The following is a 22,895-nucleotide window of genomic DNA, read 5'->3' on the forward strand; positions in this document are numbered from 1 at the left end:
ACTGAAAAGAAGAATACATGAAAGAGGGACACGGATTGGATGCATGCACAAGCTGTGATTGTGAGTTTAGTCATTATTAGAATAACTGCTTTCTACAAAGCTCTAAAGTCACATGAGATATGTGAAACAAGACCCTTGTCAACTAATTAAGGATCAAGTTGCATAATTACCCTTCAGTTTATCTGGATGTCTTTGGGGTTGGGTATATGAATGTTACTACATTTATTAGGGAAAGAGCAAGAGCTCAAAAGATGGTGTGAATGCTCTTTTCTTTTATGTGTGTTTCTATGATAAAAAAATTAGTTTGCTATAAAAGAATCATTGCCTTTCCCTTATTTTACATGTTGTTCCATTCAGGAATTTCCATTATTATTTTACTGTAAATGAGAATGGTGTAAAATATGGATAATAGCACTCATACATGAGATGGACCTCACTGTGCTTTGATGATATATATATCATCAACCATAATTGTGGTTGATCACCAGAGCCACAGCAGTCTCATGAAATCTATCATCATCATCATCATCATCATCATCATCATCATCATCAGTCTGTTACCTTTATCATAGAGTAAAACAACTATAGAAATTTCTTGTACTATGGCTCCACAGCTTCTAATGCTAATTATAGCATTGTTTCAGTTTTGGAGAATTGTCTTCCTCTGAATACTTTCTAATTTTCCAAGTTCCTTTTGTATCACTTATCCTTGAACTTCAAACAGCCCTACTGAAATCCCAAAGAGGTTTTTCTCTTTCTTTCCAGCAATGGAAAATCCAGGATGGAATGTAATAATACTATGAAGAGGAAAGGTGCTTCTTACATCTCCACTACATAATGGGTAGCAATCTGTCCTTTTCATAACATTATCATTATTCCATCCTGGATTTTCCTTCATTTGATTTTAATTATCAGTTCCTGTTTTATTTTCTTAACACTTTAGTGTTTATTTGTTCAATCAAATTTCCACTGCATCTTCCCACATCCCCACAAAGACATTTTCAAATAGGCTAATTTTGTTTATTTCAGCATTTTTTTTTCCGCTTAAAACTGTCACTTTCTCTTCAGTAGTTGCACTGTTCCAAGATTTTCCTTCCATTTACTTTCTTCATGCCAACAGTTGCCTAACTACCTGTGTTAAATAGTTGTTCCTTTCAGCCATGTTTGCATAACCTCCTTTTGTCTAAGATGCTAAACCAGTTTCTTAATTTTCTGGTATACCTCCCAATTCTATAATAAACTGTTAAAATATACATTTCTTTCACTAGTGAAAAGAGTGAACTATGTGTGAGAATGCAAATTCAGGCTGCACAGAGCTCTGTGGCAGACTAAATGAATCTGTATGCAGTAACTCATCTAAAAGTTGCACAAGGTCATTGCGGAATTATTGAATTAACATGAAGACAACAGCAGCATCTGTCAATGGATACAAAACTGCATGTTACTGGTTCTCTTTAGCAAGATGGTGACAAGCATTGCAGGATCATCTAATGTCTAAGGGAGGGCAACTGTCATAATATCATCTAAATAGCATATGCTTCAAATGGGATATGCAATGAAAAGGTGCCATCATCAGAGTCATGAATGATCTATAATTCAATACAAAAATTTAGTATGCCATTATAAGTAGACGTCATCTTCCTGGACACTCTTGACACTTTGGTTTAATACACTCCTGGAAATGGAAAAAAGAACACATTGACACCGGTGTGTCAGACCCACCATACTTGCTCCGGACACTGCGAGAGGGCTGTACAAGCAATGATCACACGCACGGCACAGCGGACACACCAGGACCCGCGGTGTTGGCCGTCGAATGGCGCTAGCTGCGCAGCATTTGTGCACCGCCGCCGTCAGTGTCAGCCAGTTTGCCGTGGCATACGGAGCTCCATCGCAGTCTTTAACACTGGTAGCATGCCGCGACAGCGTGGACGTGAACCGTATGTGCAGTTGACGGACTTTGAGCGAGAGCATATAGTGGGCATGCGGGAGGCCGGGTGGACGTACCGCCGAATTGCTCAACACGTGGGGCATGAGGTCTCCACAGTACATCGATGTTGTCGCCAGTGGTCGGCGGAAGGTGCATGTGCCCGTCGACCTGGGACCGGACCGCAGCGACGCACGGATGCACGCCAAGACCGTAGGATCCTACGCAGTGGCGTAGGGGACCGCACCGCCACCTCCCAGCAAATTAGGGACACTGTTGCTCCTGGGGTATCGGTGAGGACCATTCGCAACCGTCTCCATGAAGCTGGGCTACGGTCCCGCACACCGTTAGGCCGTCTTCCGCTCACGCCCCAACATCGTGCAGCCCGCCTCCAGCGGTGTCGCGACAGGCGTGAATGGAGGGACGAATGGAGACGTGTCGTCTTCAGCGAGGAGAGTCACCTCATCCTTGGTGCCAATGATGGTCGTATGCGTGTTTGGCGCCGTGCAGGTGAGCGCCACAATCAGGACTGCATACGACCGAGGCACACAGGGCCAACACCCGGCATCATGGTGTGGGGAGCGATCTCCTACACTGGCCGTACACCACTGGTGATCGTCGAGGGGACACTGAATAGTGCACGGTACATCCAAACCGTCATCGAACCCATCGTATTACCATTCCTAGACCGGCAAGGGAACTTGCTGTTCCAACAGGACAATGCACGTCCACATGTATCCCGTGCCACCCAACGTGCTCTAGAAGGTGTAAGTCAACTACCCTGGCCAGCAAGATCTCCGGATCTGTCCCCCATTGAGCATGTTTGGGACTGGATGAAGCGTCGTCTCACGCGGTCTGCACGTCCAGCAAGAACGCTGGTCCAACTGAGGCGCCAGGTGGAAATGGCATGGCAAGCCGTTCCACAGGACTACATCCAGCATCTCTACGATCGTCTCCATGGGAGAATAGCAGCCTGCATTGCTGCGAAAGGTGGATATACACTGTACTAGTGCCGACATTGTGCATGCTCTGTTGCCTGTGTCTATGTGCCTGTGGTTCTGTCAGTGTGATCATGTGATGTATCTGACCCCAGGAATGTGTCAATAAAGTTTCCCCTTCCTGGGACAATGAATTCACGGTGTTCTTATTTCAATTTCCAGGAGTGTATTTCTTATCTGAAGTTTTGTAACATTGGAATAAAATACAAATATTAACGAGGCTTTGTCTACTGGGGAGTTAAAACCACAGTGACACTCTAGCAATGATATTTCAGAGCTGTCTAACAATTAAGTTCTTTTCATTTTTATTTTGTGGTCAATTGACCAAATGTATATACTTCAAATATTACAGAAAAATACTACCAAAACAATATTTTAAATGAAAGTATAGCAATATATGAACAACACTTCATCTTCAATGTGTTCAAATATATTTCTCTGTTTTTTACATTTATTGCAGCTGAAGAACATAGAAACTAAAGTTTTATTTCTACTCTTCCAATAGAAAATTGTGAAAATCTGCAATTCTCAGCATCTCACCTACCAGTGGCAATGTTAAAAAATGGCAACCTGAAGTAAAAATACACAGAAAAGGCAAATAAATAAATAAATAAATAAATAAATAAATAAAAATAAATAAATAAAAAAAACACTTGACAGAACTAACTCCACACTCTTCATTATATCCATTTTCCTGGAGGTACAATACCATTTACATGTTCTGGAAGGATTATGAAAAGGTGGGCGGTTGGGCTGAGCAAGTAATTTGATTGAAGTTTTTCTCCTGCACAAATCTTTAACTTTTTAGAAGGTAATGAGCTTGATGGTTGTTGTCCACCTGTGTAGTAATGAGATACTTAGCCAATCACAGTGTGGATTTCAAAAGCACAACTCTACTGAGTCATTTATACAATTTACTGAGTACATATAAAAATCTTCAAATGATAAAATCTCATCAATTGGGATTTTCTGTGGCTTACTGATGGCGTTTGATTGCATCAATCATTATATTCCATTAGATAAGTAAATTTTTTATGCAATACATAGTTCAGCACAAGTATGGTACAGTCATTACTTAAGAAACAATGTAGAAAGTTACCCTACATTCTTTGAGTAATACAAAGAGAGATGCCACATCATACTCATATGGAGAAAATGTAATGGGAGACCCACAGAGGGCAATCATTGGTGCAATCTAATTTTATGTTAACGATCTGCCATCTTATTTAAATCAGGAGACAGAATTAGTTCTGTTTGTTAGTAATATAAGCATTATTTTGAACCCGAGCAAAGAAGCATCAAGATGAAAATAATAAATGATACTTTTGTGAAAGTTACTAACTGGATTCGCACAAATGGGTTAACTTTAAACATTGGGGGGAGGGGGGGGGGGGAGTTCATCCAGTTCTGTGCTGTCAAAAATATCCCTTTTGCTTTTAACCTAGAGCATCCACAAGAAATAATAAGCAGGATGGAAAATACTACATCCTTGTGTGTGCATATTCAGAGGAATTTAAAAGTGAAAAAAGTGTACAGCAGACTCACTAATATGTTAAGGTTTGGCTACTTTTGCAGCAAGAATAATTGCCATCTTCAGAGATTTAGAAGTCAAAGTTACCATATATTGCATATTTTCATGCACTGATTTCTTATGGGATAATATTCTGGAAAAACTCCTCACATTCACAAAAAGTATTAATTGTGCAAAGGAAAGTAATTAGAACAATGGGTGGAGTTCATACTAATACATTTTCCAGGTATCTCTCTAAGCAAGTGGGAACATTAACCTCAGCCTCACAGTACATCCATTCAGTTACAAATTCTTTTTATCAACAAGCCATCTGAAGTTGAAAGTAACAGAGATATTCACACATACAACATTGCAAAGAAAACTGATGTGAATTACCCTTTAATGCAACTAACTTTGGCACAGAAAGCTGTAAAACTGACAATCTAGCCACGGGAATAAAAGTCTAACAATCAGCAGAAGTCTTTTCAAATGTGGATTAAAGATGTTTTTCCTTAAAAACTTTTCCAACATCACAGATAAATATCTAAACAGAAAGAGTCATTAATACAGAAAAAGCCTCTAAATGTTTAGCATGTAGAAGAAACAAATATTTTTTAAAAAAGTAGGTAATGTACAGGTCTATGAAAAGGATAGATTCTTACTCAGCACATAGAGGAGGCATTGAGTCAGACACAGTCACAATGAAAAAGAACAATAGAAATATTTTCAGTTTTCAGACAGAGTCCTTCTTCAGATATAAAATTCACACACATTCACAAGACTCATACATTTGTACAACAAATGAGTTGTTTAAATGTGAGAGTCTACTGCTGATGAAGGACTTTGTCTGAAAGTTGAACAAATTTCTAGTGTTCTTTTTCATTATGCCTGTCAGTGACTCAACACCTCTTCTATGTGGTGAGTAGCAATCTATCCTTTCCATATTATTTTTATTCCAGTATGGGTTTTCTTGCCATATTTTTCTGCCTATATATGAAGGCTAATGCGAGGAACCACTGACACAGTTTTTCACTAATAAATAGACTGATACAGAAGAAAAGTTTATGTATATAATTTATTACTAATACACCATTAAGTAACTAACTAACTTGCAGTTCTTTGTACAAGTGAACCACACAGAGTTTAAGGATACACTGAACCGTTTGCTGATGTTTCTAAAGATGAACAGAATTAAAATAGTCACAGTACAAAATAAGGACAATGATTCATTATTCCAAAACACAAAACGCGACAGTAGCACATATTAATGACAGCAAAAAGCCAAGGAAAGAATCTACAATTCACAGACAGGTGTATATTTTCAATTCAGAACATGAGCTTATGTAAAGATCAATATACGCAGACACTAAAAGTGACTCACAATTGATGTGAAAGGATGGGGGAATGATTTGAAATAACAGACTGCAGAAACATTACATTTGACACCTTAGGTTTCTGACATATCACAAACACTTCCACATGGAAATATCACTGTCAGACTTTAAGAAAGAAGGAAAGTAGATTGGGATTTAATCTTCCATTGACAATGAGGTCATTACAGACAGGGCACAAGATCATACTGGGGAAGGAAATCAACTTCGACTATATCCTTTATAAAGGTACAATCCCCGCATTTGCCTTAAGTGATTCATGAAAATCCCAGAAGTATAAATATGAAAGGCTAGATGGGAATATGAAAACCAATCTTCCTAATTGTAAGTCCTATGCTTTATCACAATGACACCTTGTTTAGAGTGCCAGACTGAAATATTGTAATACGTGTATCTGATGGGAGTCAATGATGTCAATATAGCAATGGAAAATAAAATATCAGTGTGCTTCATTACGCTGTCTGCTACAACTGAGAGCTGCACAAGTTGCCTCTCCTGGGAAATGGCAATAATTTTAAAAAATTAACTTCTTTCTTAGTTCCTTTGCCTTTTTTCTTTGAAGTTCCAGTAGCATTCTTTCTCTTGTTTCCATGTATTTAAAAAACCTATTCAATATTCTTCATCATCTGATCATTTCTCATTATTTCCCCAGTGAACATACTGTTTTGTCTACCTGTCTCCTAAACTTTATCATTCTGCATTTCTGTATTTCATTCTCATAGTCACAACTGGCGCGCGCCAACACACACACACACACACACACACACACACACACACACACACACTTATACACATAGCATGGTGTTGGTAGACGAGACAAACTCAGTCAAAAAGTTAGCTTTTCAGATTTGTGTTTTTTCTGTGCCACATAATTTCTCTTTATCACCTTCTTTGATGCAATGCTCTACTCTACAACTTCTCTATATGTATCTCCAATGTCTTTCTGACATCTGATGAAGGAAACATTTACTTAAGGATTCACATGTTTTTTTAATCAGATACTGATTGTGATATCAGTGCCTGTTATCACAGCAGTAGGAATTATTTATACACCTAACCACACATAAATATACTTAAGGCTATTTGCAAAATTCATAGTCAGCATTTTGTATTGCTGCTCTAGCTAATGACTCACCTGAATACAGAAGATAAGCTCACTTGCTTCCATAGCAGTTTCTCAAGCAGACACATACAAAAATAAACATTTACATATCACAACACTAGGGAATTTATTTACAAACAAGACAGCACTTACTTGATAGGACAGTAAGTAGAAATATGTAGTCAGAGAATGTGATCAGACCAGCACTTCCAAGCTTGTAAAAAATGCTGTCCTCATCTAAGGCAAGTTCCAGTTTCATATGGACATTCTGTGAAAGATATTTGCTATTAATACTCCATACTGTGACAAATTCACAGTGTATATCATTTCTGCAGAACAAAAATAAATTTCAACTCAAATTTCATCACAGCAGAGAAATTTGGCACGTTGACTGTATGAAAAAAATTTCCAAAGGTGCCTATGATTAAACAATATTCCAAATGTTTTACAATGAAGCACAATGTTCAATAGTGATAACATCGCATAATGTGTCACGCTCATATACGACACTGCAAAAAATGTAATGTGGAAGTTGATTCTTTCATAAAAGCAGTTTCTGGGTCCACCAGTTCATTATCTATTACTTTAAATTATCATTTTCTTAATCAATAAAACCCAATTATAAACAATGCACAAAAGAGCTGAGCTTTAATGAGAGCATGAAGAATTATTAAGCCTCATTAAATTTTTGACTGCTTATTGTGATGATGCTAAACTATAAGACAGAATTGTTGGCCAATACTTATTTTCAGGACACGAAAAATGTAATACTGCTGATAGACACATCTACAAGTAAAAGTGATGCCTGAAGATGAGGCCCCACTACAAGTGGGTGTGTGTCAATCCTGTGTTCTGAGTGACTTGTCGTTCCTTTTTAACATAGCCCAAAGTATCCCACTCTCCTCCCCAATGGAGTAATTATTAGTTCTGAAAGCCCTTTTACTTTTATGGGTGTTTATCGCACCACTGTACATTTTGCTTCTTCAAGGTAACTAAAGGAGAGAAATTCTGTCTCCTTGTTCATTAGCTTCCTAGTTTGAACTTTGCAATTAAAGTTAAAAGTTTTATACAGAGAGTCAAGTATGAATTGTCATTTAAATTGGAGACCTCATTGATGCATATTTTTTATAGCATCCTGCTTAATAGCTGCTAATACTTCTTGGAATTTTCATTTGGAATAATGCATCTGAAAATTTATTCTCAACATCTGGTGCTGTTTACAGGCATCATTTGAACAAACAATATGAAGAAATTCTAAGATACACTGTTCAGCCACAAGCACCTTTCCCCATTAGAGCACACCCCCTGTGACAAGAGCAAAAAGATGCAATAGCAAAACTGTAATGTAATGATACTGTCCAAAGTAATTATAAGAATGAGATAAAAATAGCTGTCATTAAATGTCATCGAAAAAGCTTATCAGTATACACACCTTATGCCACACACAGTACAATGATGGGAATTATGTACTTGCTCCTATTTGCCACTTAATCACTACTCCCTTTCACTGATTTTTACCAGTAAGGTATTTGACCTAAAATGTTAATTAAGAATTTACTGGGACCTTCTACAATTAATCCGTTTAAGACAGTACTCATTTCACTCTACATCTATACTTTGCAAACCACCGTGAGGTGCATGGCAGGATGATTTGATGTGCGTTTCTAAAAACGTAATTTTGGGTGGTTTATAGAGTAAACTATAATCATAAACTTTCCAGTTCATCCTCAGCAGCAGCAATTAGCAAACTCAAAATTATGAAACTGTATTTTCTTCAATTTCACCTCTAATGAAATAACTTTCAACAATCCAGCATAACTATGGCAACACAATGGAGTAGTGTAGCCAAAAACTTAGGTACGTTTAAGAAATTGTTGTAGCTGAAAAATTCTGTCGCACTGTTGATATTTCACAAAACCCTTGTATTAAGGCTTATATTGTGGCATTTTCTTATTATACACAGGTGATTTCACACTATTACAGATGATTGCTTCTCTCCATTTGATGACAAATTACACAATTGTTGCGCCTTTTACAGAACATGAATTGAGAAATGCATTTGTGCATCGCAATTTTCCTTATCTTATTATGTCATTGTTAGACTTGTCATGGCTTGCTTTTGCATAAGAATTTTGGGAAATAGCAACAGTTTGAATAATTTCAGCACAAACTATGTAATTTTTTTTCCAAATTCAGGAAACACACATTTCTAGTACTTAACATACTCACACACTGCCAATTTGAACATTTATGCGCCACTCTACCACTTACGTACTAGCAACCTGAACAACTATGATCACTCCAGATGCAAAAGTTTACAAACCCATACACATTAATTTTATCCCCTACGTAGTTGAATCACTTCTTCGACTGACATCACTCTCTGTGCTTGTTTCAGTTTCAATATTGTTCTGTTCAAATTTGAACTCATAAAATTTTAAGAGCATGAACTGCTGTTCAAATTGAATTAGATATCCTCTTAACAACAAAAGTTGATCTTTGTATTAAAGATACAATGAATTTTGGAGAGATACTTCTACAACTATACCTTTTAACATAAACTGACCCTTTAATGGATCTCAAGTACACAATTTTCTCTTTTTCAAATCATTTTCCGTGAACAAATGCAAAGAAAGTATTATCTCGCTAACCTGATCACATTAAAAATACTCTAAATAACACTAAATTGCTGTTCCAGCATTGATATCTATTTGTATGTCATTTTATTGAAAATATAAACGTATTTTATATGAGGGAAAGGAGGGTAAGAAAGTGATGGAACAGAAAGCAAACAAAAATTCACATGAATATGTTAGCCTCTTACATTCAGTCACAGCATTAAATATCTGCTGATACTCACCAGCATTCATTATGATACATTATCCAATTATGGGCTTTATGTTAGTGCACACATATTAAAGATGATACTAATGAGGCAAAGTGACGTAAACTCATCAAGGATGAATTACTCTTCCATTATGTAGAAATGTGTAATACAACTAAATATGTGCTTCCTGCAGCTTCAAGAGTTATGGTGGTTATGACAAGAATGATCATTAAAGAAGAGTAATAAGTGCACTGCTAATAACACAGACACACTGTGGTTTACTACAAATTTTATTATTTCATGATTTATGCACAGCTGTTATTTTCTCAGCAACTGTTTTATATATTTCAGAATAAAATTCAGCCATCACTTGTGAAATACATTTTCTAATCGTGCAAATGATGACTGAAGTTTATTATTTCAATTAGAGAAGCTATTATGTCATTTTAGTATGTATGCTTAGACATTACACTGCTTTGATAATAATTTGTTATTTACTGAATATTATTAAGAAATGCTACAAGGTTTGATAGATACCTAAAGAAAATGCACAAAATTTATGACTGTAGAAATAACTAACTATAGAAAGCAAGTCAGAGTGAATTTGCTACCAGAAGCACTTCTACAAGCATCCATATCATTCTTACAGGAAAATGCAATTCTTGACTGAGTGACAATGAGGGTGTCATAAGAGGAAATATAGTTGTGACCGATCTAATGCAAGGAGTATAATCTGTGAGACTTCCAGTTTGACAAGTGTTTGATAGTATTGAAACCTGAGATTAAATTAGGTTTGATGTTACTGAATAGCCCATGCAAATAAATAAGCTTTGTCATGCTGTTTAATGAGAATGAATTGTATAGATGAGTAAATTATATCAAGCACAAAATTTTCAAACAATCATCATTTTATTCTTTTCATAACTTCAAAATTTTGTATCTAAAAGGTTAAAATATTTATGACAAGTGTCACAAGAGCAGAGGACACACAAAATCATAGTATTTATAATCCAAACTGAGTCAGTGATATGGACATTATCAGTTTTTAAAACATACTGAGGAAGGAAACAACTCAAAATTCTGAATACACATAAAAGGCTGACTATGCACTCCAAAGCTATGATGACTTCTCTGTGCATGGAGTTATGTGAACATGCATTGGCTTCCTTGTAGTGCACAACTAATTTCAATGAATATCCAGACATAGTTTGCTTCCACAAAAGCATAATTAAATCTGGAGCACTGGTAATGTCAAAGTACGGAAACATTTTAGGGGATGCCAGCAGATACCTACTATTGTTTCTGTACGTAATTCTGGAAACATTTTGTCCAATCTTGGTTGGTTAATTATTTGTAAGTTCCACACATCAAAACTGTGACCTCCCACTATGATGTAGAATAAGTACACTGGCACACTGCACTTCAGGGAACTCTTTTTAGTTACTTTACCACATATATTAATCTGATTTTAAACAGAAATCTGTCATCAGTCTAAGGATTCATATGAACATCATAATCTTTACTGGGAATTGTGCTAATGGAGGTGGTGAGCTACTGCCAACTTCTCATCTGAAAATCAGCTCACCCAGCCATTAGGGGGGCTTAAATTTGAACATGTCACTTAAAGTGCCAGAGAATACACCTACGCATAACATCAAACTTTGATTACTAAACTGGTACATCACTAAGCTAATCAAAACAATAGACTTGCAGTTTTAATTGTAGATGGCAAAATAATTTCCACTCAGAAATCACTTGCAGATATGAACCAGAGTCTATTACATTTCTTTTAATTATATCTTGCTAACTTTGCATAATGGATCCAAGCAATATATTTCTGTAACTTCATTATTCATTCTACACATGAGTAACATTAAGGCTATATGGAAAAGTACTGACACAGGGAGAAATAGTCTATTCTAGAGTCTAATTTGCCAGATGACCAATTTTCTCTTCCCCCATCTTCTAATCGGCAACAGGAACAGAGGCAACTTCAAATAAAAAGTTACTTAAATGTAAAGAACCATTTGATCAGAGTTGCATTACAAACTCTGGTAGGTTCAAGTAGTACTCATGCTACATAACTAGAACTCATGTTTTTCTTGCAAGTTTGTCTTTTGCTCTTCCCAAAATCTCAATTAAATAATTACCTTTGTTTGATGCTATGCATCTATAAAATAAGACACCCATCTCTACTTATTCAATTAGTCTCCAAAATTTGGACAGTAAGTAAATCAATTATGCCATTACCACAAGCCATATTTTTCTCCTCAGAAAGTTTTAAGTAAAAAGATTTCAAGTTCTCATTTATTACTGAAAGATAAACCAGAATTGATTGATAACACCAACAACATATCAAGAGTCTCTGCTGATGCACCATGGACATCGGACATCAGCTGGTCAAGTAATTAACATTGAAATTCACCAACAGCTGTGTACTTAAAATGTTGTTTTAAATTATTTTGACTACCAGTTTCGGCATTCCACTATGCCATCTTCAGGTCCCATATGCATCTCTCAAAAATAAATGATATTATCATACAGTGCCATATATTCCTGGATGTCTTGAATTCAAAACCATATCCCAGATGCTTCATTCGAAGCACTTGAGTTGCAATCAAGTCTTCGAATAAAGAACTTGGAATTTGGTTTTCAATTCACTATGTCCAGTAACATATGGCACTGTATGACAATATTGTTTATTTTTGAAAGATGCATATGGGGCCTGAAGATGGCATAGAGGAATGCTGAAATTGGTAGTCAAAATAAAATAAAATAAAATAACATCTTAATTACAAAGCTGTTGGCAAATTTCATTGATAATTACATATCAAGAGGGTTTTTTGTGGTAAAAAGAAACACATACTGAATATCTTCCTGGAATCCAATGATATATAAGAGTTATGTTTTCATCATTTTTAACTATATCATATTCTCAGCTACAAATTGCAACAGGTCATCTTTTGCTTTAAAATAGCTATCCCCAAAGCCCCCCACACACTCCAGCAATGTTTACTAAAAAACTGGTTGACATGGACCTGCATTCGCTGATAGACACTTGTCTCTCAGCCTCATCAGTTAGGATCATTATCCAAATGCATTTCTTACACCAAGTTAAATGGCTGCAAGTGGTACACCAAGCCTTGTAGTCACATTGCACAGTTTTCATGTATGCAGCAACAAATCAAGCAACTTCAGCTACAGTGTGTTCATGGACACGTCCAAAGCTAATATGACCTTTCTGATATTCAGTAGTGTCTCCATGTTAAACTATTTTACTGTGGTGATTTCATACAAACATCTGGTGCACTTATTTGCATGTGCATACTTGCATGCTCCCACATATACATGCACTCCAGTTCACTGCAAAAGTACACGTCTATTTGGTATCAGTTTTACACTATCTATATTGCTCCAAAGTAACCACTGAGCTTTTTAAGGGGGTTGTTAAAACACACATCAAAAACAGTTTTGCATCACCTCGGTTCCCAGAACTCGTGAAGATAGACGTTGACTGTGGATATTCTATCACAGACACAGTCCCTCTGACTATTCAGAGATGTCACTAAACCCGCCTAAGGATATAAACAACCACACATGAGCAGCGCCTACTAGATGGAAGGGATCTGGCAGATGATCAGTTCCAGTTATTCTACCAGAAAGGAGGTGCACGGCTCATGTTGTCTGTAGTTCAGCCATGCCTAGATGGTAAAAACCACAGTTCGATCGTGCCCTCATTGTTACTTTGGGTGGGGAAGGGCTCTCAACAAGGAAAATGTCCAGGTGTCTCCGAGTGAACCAAAGCGATGCTGTTCGGACATGGAGGAGATACAGAGAGACAGGAACTATCAATGACATGTTTCTCTGTCTCTCTCTCTCAGGTGCCCACGGGCTACTACTGTAGAGGATGACCACTATCTACGGATTATGGCTTGAAGGAACCCTGACAGCAACGCCATCATGTTGAATAATGCTTTTCATGCAGCCACAGGATGTTGTCTTATGACTCAAACTGTACGCAATAGGCTGCATGGTGTGCAACTTCACTCCTGACGTCCATGATGAGGTCCACCTTTGCAACCACAACACCATGCAGCACGTTACAGATGGACCCGTCAACATGCCGAACGGACTGCTCAGGATTGGCATCACATTCTCTTCATCGATGAGTGTCACATGCGTCTTCAACCAGACAATCATCGGAAACATGTTTAGAGGCAATCCAGTCAGGCTGAACGCCTTAGGCACACTGTCCAGTGAGTACAGCAAGGTGAAGGTTCCCTGCTACTCTGGGGTGGCATTATGTGGGGCCGATGTACGCCGCTGGTGGTCATGGAAGGCGCCGTAATGCCTGTATGATATGTGAATGCCATCCTCTGACCGATAGTGCAACCATATCAGCAGCATATTGGTGAGGCATTTGTCTTCATAGACGACAATTTGCACCCCCATTGTGCACATCTTGTGAATGATTTCCTTCAGGATAATGACATCACTCAACTAGAGTGGCCAGCACGTTCTCCAGACACGAACCCTATTGAACATGCCTGGGCTAGATTGAAAAGGGCTGTTTATGGACGACATGACCCACTAACCACTCTGAGGGATCTACGCCAAATCACCGCTGAGAGTGGGACAATCTGGACCAACATTGCCTTGATGAACTTGTGGATAGTATGCCATGATGAATACAGGCATGCATCAGTGCAAAAGGACGTGCTACTGGATATTAAAGGTACTGGTGTGTACAGCAATCTGGATCACCAGCTCCGAAGGTCTCGCTGTAGAGTGGTACAACACGCAATGTGTGTTTTCCATGAGCAATAAAAAGGGCAGAAATGATGTTTATGTTGATCTCTCTTCCAATTTTCTGTACAGTTTCAGGAACTCTTGGAACAAAGGTGATGCAAAACTTTTTTTGATGTGTGTATTTTAATGTGGTGAAATTTGATTGAACAATGGAAACTCCAGGTAGGAAACTCCAGGTAGGAACAGGAATCAACTTTCCTAGCTCTGAAATGTTTTCCTACAATTTTCCACTGCTCTTCTCTTTACAGTCATCTTAACAAAATGTTTAGTGGTGAACTACTGTGTCTGTAAAACAGGAAGTTGAAAATTCCTTAGCCTAGTAATGAGAGAGAGTATTTTCTGAGTCAAACTCATGCCGCTTCTTCAACATAGTTCAGCTTCAGTCCATTGCATGTAGTCATATGTTTTTCCTGTGAGTAGATTCCATTCACGAAGAGTGCTTTTAAAGAGTCAGAAAAAACACCTATCTATCTACATTTACATCTCTTCTGCACAAACCACTCTTCAGTGTTTGGTGGAGAGTACCTTGTGTTCCAGTGTCACCCCCTCCTTTTCCTGTTTGCGGGAAGAAAGATTACTTGTAAGCCTCCATGTTTGCTCAAATCTCTCTATGTTTTCAGGTCTTTTCATAAAATATGCATAGGAGGGAGAAATATAATGCTTGACTCTTCTAGGAATTTGAACTTTAATAGTAAACCACACCATGATGCAGGTAGCACCTGCAACTGGAGTTGGTTCAGCAATTATGTGATGCTTTCGTGCTTACTACATGAACATGTATTGAAATGCTCATCTTTGGATCTTTGCTATTTCCTCTATCAATTCTATCTGATGCAGATCACAGACTGACAAGCAATATCCAACTCATTAGTCACACAAGCTTTTTTTTTAAGCAACCTCTTTTGTTGATGGACTTCATTTCTTGAGGATTCTTCCAATGAACCTCAGTCTGGCATCTGCCTTAATTGGGATTAGTTTTACATGGTTGTCCCACTTTAAATAGTTGAGTACGCATAACTCTAGTTATTTTATGGAAGTAACTGCTTCCAGTGATTGTTTTGCAGTCGGGAAACCATATAATAATGGGCTTTTCTGTCTATTCATGCACAATACATTACATTGGTTTATACTGAGTATCAACTGCCACTCGGCCTCATGGAACGTTTGACATTGTCTGCAGGGTTATTTAAATTAATTGTGAATAGTAATGGTCCTCTAACACTCCCTTGGGGTATGCTCCAAGTTACTCTTATGTCTCAAGACTTATCTCCATTGAGAATTACGTGGTGTGTTCTGTTTGCTAGAAACTCTTGAATCCAATTACACAGTTGGCCTGATATTCCATAAGTCCATATTTTGTTCATTTGTTGCCCATGTGGAACAGTGTCAAATGCCTTCTGGAAGTAAAGGAACACAGTACTGCCTGGGCACCTTTATCTGCTTCTTTCTGGGTCTTGTGGACGATCAGAGTGAGCTGGGTTTCACACAACTGCTTTTTAGAACCTATGTTGATTGCTAAACAGCAGATTTTTGGTCTGCAGAACATAATACCCAAGCATAGCCTGTAACCTGTCCTTTGGCCTCAAAAGGACTTCCAGCCAATTATTTATTTGGGTTCAGAATAGCTGGAAGTCAATGGGTATCAAATCTGGTGAATGTGCAGATGTTATTAAATTCGTATTTCTGATTCATCAGTTTTCTCATAACCAAAGCACCTTTGTGGGCAGTTGCATTGTCCTAACAACAAATATTTTTTGTTTTTGCTTTTCGTTTCAATACAACCACTGCTCACACATTTTTGCATCCACCAGACTGACAACATTTGTGCAGCATTCATCAATTATAGTTTTCTCCTTTGCAAGGAAATTAGTACAAGCAACTATGTTAGTTTTCCAACAAAAACTGACTGTAACTTATTCATTAGAGGATAAACACTATCTATTGAGGTGCAAGATCACCAGCTTCACATCAGTTGGATAATTTTTAAAATAAATATTTAGCTTTTACTGGGTGCTTTTATAGTTTGATTCTTAAATTAGTAGTAGTAGTAGTAGTAGTAGTAGTAGTAGTAGTATGGATGGTGTGTGTGAATGCAGGGGAGCTGACTAAGGTTCGCAAACAGCTGAAAAGAGCATTCGTTGAGGTCAGTTGTCTGCAGGCTGCTGTCTTGGGGTGTAGTGGTGGCAGAGACTCTGGTGTGTCACATACGACATCTCAGGTGTCACTTGTTTCCTCCACAGGCTCTGCTACCATTCACCCTGTGAATGGACAAGTAGTTGCTCCTTCAGCAGGATACAGGTGCATGGGAGAGGGATTTGCTACTTTTTGGGATCTCCAACTTTAGGCACATTTGGAGCCCCTTAAAGACATAGTATCCAGGCCTGGGAAGAAATCCCATGTGTACACTGTATGTTTGTCATGGGGTCTGATCTGAAATGAGGAGGTGGCACTGCCCATAACTATCAAAAGTGCAGGGTGCAATTATCTGCACACTGTGGCTCATGTTGGCACCAATGATTCCTGTTGCTTGGATTCTGAGGCCCTTATCAGCTCAAATGGGCAGCTAGGGGAAGTGGTGTCGTGTCGTGTCGTGTCTGTGTGTGTGTGTGTGTGTGTGTGTGTGTGTGTGTGTGTGTGTGGAGGGGGGATGGGGAGGGGGGGGGGGAAGAGCTAGGCACAAGAAGTTTGATGTCCTCTCATGAATACTCACCAGTTCAAAAAGAGGGAGCAAAATCAGATCATGTACAAAATAAAGGCATTTAGACTGTCAAAATTTTATCCCTAAATTCCTGAAGCATTTGTAACAAAGTTCCTGAATTTACTGGCCTCCAGGAAAATTGTCAAGCTCAAATTATTCTCAAAACTGAAAGATGGGCAAAACTTGAAGAAGAAAACTCTAAAATATTTAATGGGGCATACATCAGAAAGAAAACAATTAAAAGCCACAGAAGTGTTCATTATCTGGACACAAGCAACCAGCCCAGGTGAACTCAAGTTAACCTTTGTATGTTTATACCAGCTACCTAATTCTGTGGTAGCAGTTGTAGAGTCATTCAAAGAAAGTCTACACTCAGTAGCCTGGAAGCACCCCAATCATGCAATATTAGTTGTAAATGACTTTAACCTACCGGGTATAAGGTGGGACATATACGATCTCATTGCATGTAGAACAGACAGAAGCAGGTACAACAGACGGAAGTAGTTCTGAACATGTTTCCTAAAATTTGCCTTCAACAGCTAGTTCGACAATCCATGCACAATGAAAATATTGTAGACTTCATAGCTACAAACATTCCTGACCCTATCGATGATATTAGTATAGAGATAGGGATTAGTGATCATGATGATATAGCAATGAGGGACATAAAAGTTAATACACCCATCCAGAAGGCTATGAGAGTATTTACAATGGAAAGAGCAGATAAGCAGTGTTAGCATCCTACTTAGAAAATGAAAGGACATCATTTAGTTTCAGCATGATGGGCACAGAGGAAATGTGGGCAAAGTTTCAACAGGCTGTAAATCAAGGTCTGGAGAAGTATGTTCCAAATAAGTGAGTTAAGGGATGGAAAAAACCCACCAAAATTTAATAACGAAATTGAGAAAATGGTGGAGAAGATGAGGTTGTTTCACTCTTGGTTCAAAAAAAGGATGTAGAAATGTCAACATCTGAATATCAGCAGAAATTTGTACACTTATAAAAAGGTCAATGCAAAAAGCATACAACTGCCACCATCATATTTCAACAAAAGATCTTGCTGAGAACCCAAGAATAATCTAGTCCTACATAACATCACTAATTGGGTTGAAGGCTTCAGTCCAGTCACTTGTCGACTAGTCTGGTGTGGCAATAGAAGAAACCAAAATGAAAGCTGAAGTTTTAAATTTCACGTTTAAGATATCATTCACACAGGGGGATTATACAGGCGTACCATCGTTTGACCTTTTCACAGACTACTATTGGACGACATATTAATAAGTGTCCCTGGTATAAAGAAGCAACTATAAGAATTCTGGTTGTATATGTTAGAGAATTAACCATGAATGAACGTCCTGCACAGACATCTACACTGCTGGCCATTAAAATTGCTACACCATGAAGATGACGTGCTACAGACGCGAAATTTAACCGACAGGAAGAAGATTCTGTGATATGCAAATGATTAGCTTTTCAGAGCATTCACACAAGGTTGGCGCTGGTGGCGACACCTACAACGTGCTGACATGAGGAAAGTTTCCAACCGATTTCTCATACACAAAACAGCAGTTGACCGGCGTTGCCTGGTGAAACGTTGTTGTGATGCCTCGTGTAAGGAGGAGAAATGCGTAGCATCACATTTCCAACTTTGATAAAGGTCAGATTGTAGCCTATCGCGATTGCGATTTATCGTATCGCAACATTGCTGCTCACGTTGGTCGAGATCCACATGACTGTTAGCAGGATATGGAATCGGTGGGTTCAGGAGGGTAATACGGAACGCCGTGCTGGATCCCAACGGCCTCGTATCACTAGCAGTCGAGATGACAGGCATCTTATCCGCATGGCTGTAATGGACTGTGCAGCCACTTCTCGATCCCTGAGTCAACAGAGGGGGACGCTTGCAAGACAACAACCATCTGCATGAACAGATCGATGACGTTTGCAGCAGCATGGACTATCAGCTCTGAGACCATGGCTGTGGTTACCCTTGACGCTGCATCACAGACAGGAGCGCCTGCGATGGTGTACTCAACGACAAACTTGGGTGCACGAATAGCAAAACATCGTTTTTTCGGATGAATCCAGGTTCTGTTTGCAGCATCATGATGGTTGCATGCGTGTTTGGCGACATCGCGGTGAACGCACATTGGAAGTGTGTATTCATCGTCACCATACTGGTGTATCACCCAGTGTGTTGATATGGGGTGCCAATGGTTACACGTCTTGGTCACCTCTTGTTCACATTGACGGCATTTTGAACAGTGGACGTTACATTTCAGATGTGTTACAACCCGTGACTCTACCATTCATCTGATCCCTGCGAAACCCTACATTTCATCAGGATAATGCACGACCGCATGTTGCAGGTCCTATACGGGCCTTCCTGAATACAGAAAATGTTCGACTGCTGCCCTGGCCAGCACATTCTCTAGATCTCTCACCAACTGAAAACGTCTGGTCAATGGTGGCCGAGCAACTGGCTCGTCACAATACGCCAGTCACTACTCTTGATGAACTGTGGTATCGTGTTCAAACTGCATGGGCAGCTGTACCTGTAGACACCATCCAAGCTCTGTTTGACTCAATGCCCAGGCGTATCAAGGCTGTTATTACGGCCAGAGATGGTTGTTCGGGGTACTGATTTCTCAGGATCTATGCACCCAAATTGCGTGAAAATGTAATCACATGACAGTTCTAGTATAACATATATGTCCAATGAATACCCATTTATCATCTGCATTTCTTCTTGGTGTAGCAATTTTAATGGCCAGTAGTGTAGAATTCAGCACAGCTGTTACAGCTTAGCCTGTAGACCACATGACTGGTTTCACAGGTAGCCCTGCCTTTGATGGGATAGGTGACGTTAGTAACCGGACTGATGTAGGTGGCGGTGCGAAGATGTATGGGACAGGTCTTGCATCTAGATCTATTACAGGGGTATGAGCTATGAGGTAAGGGATTGAGAGCATGGGTTCTGTAAGAATGAACAAGTATGTTGTGTAGGTTCGGTGGATGGAATACCACTGTGGGAGGGGTGGTAAGGGTAGTGGGCAGTCACCACACCCATCATGCTGTGGTACTGCTGCTCGCAGTGCGGTTTCAGTTGCCTGAGACTGCAGTCATGTGTGTGAGTTGCTTTTGCATGTGTGTGCGTGTGTGTCTATTGTTGACGAAGGCCAATGGCCGAAATCTTTAATTGTGAAAGTCTTTTTGTTGTGCCTATCTGCAACTCAGCATCTCCGCTACATGGTGAGTAGCAACTTTGTTTCTCATAATATTGTTGCATCACAGACAAAGGTATCATCAGGAAAGCTCCAGAGAAGAGTGACAGGACTGCTCCATTCTCTACATACATAAATGATATAAAGGACAGGATGAGCAGAAATTTGTGGCTGCTGCTGATGCTATTGTATATGATGAAGTGTTATTGTTGAGTGACTACAGGAGCATGCAGCATGACTTGTAAATTCTATTTGGTGTGGTGAATGGCAGCTTGCTCAAAATGCAGAAAAATGTGAGTTAATGCAGAGAAGTATGACACAGTCATGTTGATTAAATGGCCAGGTTCAAGTTTGCAAAAGTGATATGAAATGGAATGAGCACATAAATACATTAGCAGGGTGAGTAAATGGGTGACATCAGTTTATCAGAAGAATTTTAGGAAGGTGTAGTTCATTTATGAAGGAGGCCACATATAACACTCTAGTGCGACCTATTCTTGATGAAATCAAATGTGAATCACTGGATGGAAGATGACATTCTATTCATGAAACACTATTGACAAAATTTAGAGAACTGATATTTGCAGCCAAATGCAGAATGATTCTACTGCTGCTAACGTACATTTCACCTAAGGATCACAAGGACAAGATAAGAGAAAGTAAGGATTGCATGGAGGCATGTAGACAGTCATCTTTCCCCCACTCAATTTTCAAATGGAACAGGAAAGGAAATTACCTACAACATCCCCCCTGCCATCCACCATACATTGGTTTGTCAAGTATGTATGTAGTGACAGACGTAATTTATTGAGACATTACTTAGGTGAGAGCTTCATTTTCACATTTGCTTTTATCCAGCAGTCAACAAATTCAGTGCCCATCTTCTACTGTCTTCGCATAATTAATACTTCATGTAAAATATGCTATTCTCTCTCCTGATTTTATTATGCTATTACATATTTCATACACATATAACTGTGGTTGCAGTTACAGGGCCATCTTTGCATCGATCATCTCCAAGTATTGCCGCATTGAATACATATGCTCATATTTTTAATGCTCAGAAATGAAGCAGCACATTCTTTACAAACCTTCCCCAGCTTACGATGAATTTCTATTGATGAGACACCACACAAAACTAAGAATTTTATCATGGCAGAGTATTCCAGCTCATTATTTTGAATGAAATAATGCAACATGACTAATTAAAAAGTGAGAGCAACAAACTGTTCCACAAATCAAGCTTTAATTTACTTACCCTGTTGTGCAACATGTGCCAACATAACAAAATTAAAATTTTATGGGTTTGAATGCCATCTCTGAAAGTCCAAGAATTTTTCATCTTATCTTCATGAACACTTGTACTTTGTATTCAGCAGTTATTTCAATTCCACATGAACTATTTCTGGTATCAGACGCCATGAAGGTTGAATGGTCGCGGAAGGAGATGGGCTTAGATGACCTTTAGGGGGCATCATCATGGCCACCCAATACTGTCATTGCATGGCAAGTGCACCGCTGTCTCCCACCATGTGAATACGGCAGCCTGTAGCATTCCACACAGCCCGTATATAGGCGGCCATCTGGCGCACAGCTAGTTAGTTCCATGCTCACATCTGAGATTGTTGGATCTAGCTTCACTGTTCTAGGACTGCTTGATAACCGTGCTGCTTTTCACTTGGTTACCCTCTTTGGTTGTGTGTTGGATTTGTCTCTACACTATTCTGAGCCTTGTCATCATTATTGTAGTGAAGCCTTAGTTTAGTGCATCATTGTCATTTAGGTTGTTTGTCCTTGTCAAGGTCTGCTGTTTGTCCATAGTCTAAATGTTGCATTTCACTTGCCTGCCATTAGTCTGAGTTACTCTTCTGCAGGTGCTTCTCCTGCCCAGTGGCTCTTCCGTTTCTTCCAGAACTACAAAGTGCATATCGGTATCTGCTACCCATGGATACAGCACTATTTGCCTTCATAATTTACAAGAAAAATAATCATAATCTGCATGTCTGACTTTCTGCATGATGAATTTGTTTCTTCCTGTATATGTACCTGTTTTTACCCTTCAACTTGCAGCTCTTTGATCACTTGCAACATAAAGGTTTTTTTTTTTTTAGTGATATTCTGCAGTTTCTTTAGTATTTCACAAAATGTAGCCATTTTCATTTTTAGTTCCATTTTCTATTAGTGTTTTTGCTGGAAGAATGTGTTATGGACAAACACACTGCTGTTCTCAACAAATTTTTGAAACATGAGTCTTCTGAAAAATTGTCTTACTTTTGCATTAAAATTTCTCTTTAACCTGTAATAGTGACATCTGCAGTCATTTATCAGCTTTTGCAATTCTTCACACAGGCCTGCGACCTAATCATTAAAATGTGAGCATGTTGATGCACAGACTTTAATGATTTATAT

The 22,895-nt window shown here is 38.8% G+C and overlaps 1 protein-coding gene across 4 annotated transcripts in view; it reads right to left on the reverse strand.

The window, feature by feature from the left end:
- LOC126202895 (calcium uptake protein 1 homolog, mitochondrial) overlaps positions 1-22,895 on the reverse strand; it is a 236,704-nt gene that overhangs the window by 52,069 nt on the left and 161,740 nt on the right. For all 4 annotated transcript variants that reach the window (XM_049936971.1, XM_049936969.1, XM_049936972.1 and 1 more), the window contains one exon: positions 7,082-7,196. In XM_049936971.1, the coding sequence (XP_049792928.1) occupies positions 7,082-7,196 (115 nt within the window). The remainder of the gene's footprint in view (positions 1-7,081; positions 7,197-22,895) is intronic.

The sequence above is a fragment of the Schistocerca nitens genome, chromosome 9 (genome assembly GCF_023898315.1).
Source record: "Schistocerca nitens isolate TAMUIC-IGC-003100 chromosome 9, iqSchNite1.1, whole genome shotgun sequence".
Classification (NCBI taxonomy): Eukaryota; Metazoa; Arthropoda; class Insecta; order Orthoptera; family Acrididae; genus Schistocerca; species Schistocerca nitens.